The sequence below is a fragment of the Colobus angolensis genome, unplaced genomic scaffold (genome assembly GCF_000951035.1).
Source record: "Colobus angolensis palliatus isolate OR3802 unplaced genomic scaffold, Cang.pa_1.0 Scaffold219, whole genome shotgun sequence".
Classification (NCBI taxonomy): Eukaryota; Metazoa; Chordata; class Mammalia; order Primates; family Cercopithecidae; genus Colobus; species Colobus angolensis.
The window spans coordinates 1,519,154-1,524,365 of record NW_012115366.1 but is presented as its reverse complement, the minus strand read 5'-3'; the positions used below and the strand labels follow the sequence as shown (position 1 = coordinate 1,524,365).

Genomic DNA, 5,212 nt, shown 5'->3' with positions numbered 1-5,212 from the left:
CCAGGATGGAGTGCAATGGCATGATCTCGACTCACTGCAGCCTCCACCTCCTGGGTTCAAGCAATTCTCCTGCCTCAGCCTCCCGAGTAGCTAGGATTACAGGCGCCCGCCACTATGCTTGACTAATACAGGCATGCGCCACAATGCCCGACTCATTTTTGTATTTTTAGTAGAGACGGGGTTTCGGCATTTCGGCCAGGCTGGTTTTGAACTCCTGACTTCAGGTGATCCACACTCCTCGGCCTTCCAAAGTGCTGGGATTATAGGCGTGAGCCACCGTGCAGGCCCCCATACTTTCATTATTGAACTTAACACCTTGTTCATTCCCTTTAAGGCACTTTGCATTGTATAATCATTAATTTTATTAATTTGTTTACTGGTGTAATGCCCTGTTTGGCTGAAGAGGTCTGATGAGGGCAAGGCTAGGCCTACCATAATCCCAGTGCTGAGAACACTGCCTGGCCCGCTGTCGGTGCACAAAAAACATTTGTTGTGTGGTTGAGGTTCAGTAACTGGCCTTGGTCACGCAGCTCCTCACAGCGGAAGTAGAATTTGCCTTTGGGTCTAAATTACTTGGCATTTATGTGACTAATCCCAATCATGTGCCACCTCCACTGTATTTTTTAAAAATTAAAAAAAAAATGTTTTTGAGACAGGGTCTTGCTTTATCACCCAGGCTGGAGTGCAGTGGCATGGTTACAGTTCATAGCAGCCTTGATCTCTCAGGCTCAAGTCATCCTCCCACCTCAGCCTCCTGAGTAGCTAGGACCTCAGGTGCGAGCTACTACATCTGGCTAATTAAAAAAAAAAAAAAAAATTGGTTGAAATAGGGTCTGTGTTGCCCAGACTGGTCTTGAACTCCTGGGTTTAAACCGTCCTCCCTCCTCCGCCTCCCAAAGCGCTGAGATTACAGGCATGAGCTACCACACCTGGCCCCTTGTATTTTTTCAGTTAGAATTTTTTGGGTTTTTTTGTTTGTTTTTTTGGAATGTTTGTATGTTTGTTTTGAGACAGGGTCTCAGTCTGTCGCCTGGGCTGGATCACAGCTCACTGCAGCCTTGACCTCTTGGGCTCAAGCAGGCTTCCCACCAAGTAGCTGGGACTACAGGCTCACACCACCAGGGTAGGCTAATTTTTGTATTTTTTGTAGAGATGGGATTTCGCCTTTGCCATGTTGCCCAGGCTAGTCTCAAATTCCTGGGCTCAGGTGATCTTCCCACCTCAGCCTCTCAAAGTCCTGGGATTACAGGCATGAGCCACGGTGCCTGGCCAGATTGTTTTCTCTTTTTTTTTTTTTTTTAACTTTGATAACAACATGACATTTCATGTCACTGGATTACAATTTGTTCTTTTTTCTAACATTTTCACTGTGGAATTTCCCTACCACAGCCAGTATTTAGCATACTCACTTATGTGTTCATGAAGTGGGGAGCTGGGTGCCTGCTTCTGGTTGCAGTGTTTCATCGTATGGTTAAAGTCTTCCTTGCATTTTTAGGAGCACTGTCATAGTGGCAGGCGTCTGGCTTGTCCACAGACTTCAGGGCACTTCGCTTCCTATTAGGAGAAAACGTTTTCTATCTTTCCAAGTAGCCTCATTGTTCTTCAGTGATGTCCCAATTTGTCCCGGGTGTGGCGAGGGCACGTGGCCTCGGAGTTGCTGGTGGGCCCGTTGGTGCCAGTGGGCCCGTCAGGTGCATGCCTCCTCCCTGTGTGTGGGGAGAGCTGCCCCACTCTGCTTTTTATTGTATTCAGCAAACATTTGCAGGTGCTATAGAGGCCTTGCAACTATTTTGCATAAGTTGGGTCAAATCAAATTCACAAACTCACCAAACTCATACTGGCCACTGTCCTCCTCATGCTTGTCCTCTGGACCCAGTTACACACCAGTCCCCCCTTTCCTGTGGCAGGGCCAGATCGTGGCACCCAGAGGCTGCCGGGACTTTGGCTGGGACCCCTGCTTTCAGCCTGATGGATATGACCAGACGTAAGGAGCCCTGGTTTCTTCCCTGGGGTGTGGGGTTGGCATAGCCATGGTTTGGGTTGGGCCAGTGCCCCGCCCAAGTGCAGGCATGCGGATATGGGCGGGGGAGGCTCTGAGGGTGCCGTTCCAGCCGAAGGCAGCTCTGCTGGGGTGGACACTAGGAATCTGGGTGGCCTAGTCCATGGTCGGGAAGGCAGCCAGATGGCGCTGGGAGTCCTGGGCTCTAAGGCTCCAGGTCACCCCACATCAGCTGTGTAGCCAGTGGTTTCGCCTCTGTGGCCTTGGCTTGTAAGCTGTACATCCGACTTTTTTTTTTTTTTTTTTTTGAGATGGAGTTTTGCTTGTTGCTGCTGGAGTGCAGTGGTGCAGTGGTGTGATCTCGACTCACTGCAGCCTCTGCCTTCCGGGTTCAAGCGATTCTCCTGTCTCAGCTGGGATTGCAGGCATGCACCACCATGCCCAGCTAATTTTTGTTATTTTTGGTAGAGATGAGATTTCACCAGATTGGCCAGGCTGGTCTCAAACTGACCTCAGGTGATCCACCTGCCTTGGCCTCCCAAAGTGCCAGGATTACAGGCATGAGCCACTGCGCCCGGCCACATCTGACAGTTTTATGGCGTCATTTTCTGACCCCCATCTAGGTTGGAAAAATGTCCAGGGTTTTGCAGCCTCTTGTGGGCACTATTTTATGCCCTCAAAGTACCAGTTGTTCTCAGTAGTTCGCACGAATCCCCCCTTATTCACACAAGGCATGGGCCATTGTTGGAATCAGGCTTTCCAAGCTGGAGGGGCCCTGAGGGAGTGCAGTCTGAGGCCCCACAATAGCCCCAGCAGGGGTGAGGACATTTTGGAACCAGCCACTAGCCACATGGGGCTGTGGAGTACTTGCATGTCGTGAGACCCAGAAATGGAATATTTTTATTCAGTGTTAATTCATTTAAATAGCCACACCTGGCTAGTGGCTACTGGCTGCCATCTTGCACAGAGCAGTCTGCAGGCCACAGGCGGGGTATGGGATTCTCACCTCACTGCCATACTGGCACAGAGGTCAGGCCCCCGGCCAGCTGTTCAAGTGCTCCCCCGCCTTCTGCGCATTAGAGGAGACTGCTGTGCTTGCTCTGTCCGGCCGCATTGCTTCCTGTCAACAGATGACAAAGCTGATCAAACATGCAGCTCATCCCCCCGTCCCCAGCTTCCCTTAATGACTTTTGGGCACACTAGAGCAAGTTTAATATCCCTCCATGCTCATTCATGGGGGTTTCTGCCCTAGGGGAATTGAAAATTTTATCCGATTTTTAAAAATTAATTGGCTGCCAGGAGCTGCTGGGCCCCACTCCCCTTTTCTGGGGGTCTGTGAGCTTTGGACTCCGGGGATGAGATGAGGTAGGGTGGGGAGGGGGTGCATTTCCTCCCTGAATCTGGGCTCCCTGAGCTGTTACTGTCATCCCTCAGGTACGCAGAGATGCCTAAGGCGGAGAAGAACGCTGTCTCCCATCGCTTCCGGGCCCTGCTGGAGCTGCAGGAGTACTTTGGCAGCTTGACTTCTGCGGCTGGGGGAGGCCCCTCAGGCTGGGGATCTGGGGAGGGCTAGCCTGAAACCTCCCGCATCAGGCAGGCACCCCTGGAAGTACTTCCTTCAGGGTTTCCCCTTCCTGGGGGTGTCAAGTAGCCTCACCAGCCTGTCTGGAGGAGCAGCTGGTTCTGCTCTGAGAAACTCTGGGCAAGTGGATGCCATTCTCTTGCCCTTAGGAGTCACTGCTCTCTCCTACAACCTCCAGGCCTGGGATCCTGAAAGGACCTTGGGTGGTAAAGCTGGACTTGGTGGGAGTGAGGGCTTGGGGAGGAACCATGCAAATCACCTCCCATGTTTTTTAAATGCAATAAATAACATTTCTGGATGAGACGTGTTTCCAAAATAAACCAGCTATATCTGTTTTGAACCCTGCCCCAGGCAGGTGTCTGTCTCAGTCTCCTTTGGCAGGTGCAGGAAGCCTTTTGGTGGGGGGTGGGGATGGGGACACGGGCAGCACTGTGTGGAAGGCGTTCGGATGCCACTGTGAACTGGAGTGTTACATCTCCACTTGTGTTCTTGCCTCACTCAATGGCATGGATTGTGGGCTGACCTCCACCCTGGATCCATGCTGCCCCCTACCCGCAGGTAGTGCCGGGGCCTCCATGAAGCCTTACTGGGGTGGGGGCTGGGCGGTGTGGCACGCCCAGTGCTTTTGCCTTATGCTGTTACACAGCAGAGCCGCTAAAATGCTGGTTTACAATTACAATGCCCAGTTCATTTTTATGGTGAGGAGGGGCTGGAGTCCTCGACCCCACTTGGCTTGATAGCCACAGTTCAGCCTGCCGGCTGCAGACCCCTCAGGAGACCTCGCTCATGCCACACACCCTTACTCTGTGCCCTGGAGAAGTCATTGCCTGGAAGGGACTTCCCCAGGTGGCTCCCTTGTCAGAGTGTCCAACTCAAGGACATTCAAGGGGGGTGTGGTAGGCTCAGGCTGGTGGGGCACCCCCCAGGCTTGCTTCTGTGCCCACAGGCAGCTCTGGAGAGACCCCTGCGGTCCCTGTGACTCCATCCAGCAGGATGGCCCTGGGTCAGGACAGAGTGTCATTCCTTCACTCCCCTCCTGCCTGCAAGCTCCGGCTGGGTTACATCCCCAGGAGGTGCCACGTCCCTGCCCAGTCTCCCGAGTCTCCTTGATGGGTGGGAAAAGTCTGGCTGGGCCTCAGATGTGGGGTGCTGGGGGCCTGCCTGCTCCTTGCCAGTTGATCATGGATGCAGCCCCCCTGTGCAGGCTACTGATGAGGGTACTCCAAAGAAGAATCACATACTGCCTGGGTGGGGTGGGGACATAGGCGTGGGGCAGGGCACCTCTCTGTGTTGCCTGTTCAGCTCCTCCAGAATTCTGTCCTGCGTGCACATGACACTTTCTGCCCATTTTTTTTGACTTTAGCTACCTTTGATACTCTGATATATATCTAGTTCCAGGCAAGGTAGCTCACGCCTGTAATCCCAGCACTTTGGAAGGCCAAGGTGGGAGGATTGCTTGAGCCCAGGACTTCATGACCAGCCTGGGTAACATGGCAAAACCTTGTCTCTACAAAAATAGAAAAACTTGCTGGGCATGGTGGTGCATATCTGTGGCCACAGCTACTCAGGATTCCGAGGTGGGAGGATCCCCTGAGCCTAGGGAAATCAAGGCTGCAGTGAGCCACGATCGC

General features: G+C 52.7%; 1 protein-coding gene across 4 annotated transcripts in view; it reads left to right on the top strand.

Moving 5' to 3' along the window:
• Positions 1–4,999, top strand: part of ITPA (inosine triphosphatase (nucleoside triphosphate pyrophosphatase)) — an 18,934-nt gene extending 13,935 nt beyond the window's left edge. For 3 of the 4 annotated variants that reach the window (XM_011943317.1, XM_011943315.1, XM_011943316.1), the window contains 2 exons: positions 1,908–1,984; positions 3,434–3,921. In XM_011943317.1, coding sequence (XP_011798707.1) covers positions 1,908–1,984; positions 3,434–3,572 — 216 coding nt within the window. In that variant the 3' untranslated portion in view covers positions 3,573–3,921. Of the gene's footprint in view, positions 1–1,907; positions 1,985–3,433; positions 3,922–4,651; positions 4,662–4,984 lie in introns of those variants that run through there. The other variant, XR_001001910.1, reaches the window with a different exon arrangement.
• The last annotated feature ends 213 nt before the right edge of the window (positions 5,000–5,212 follow it).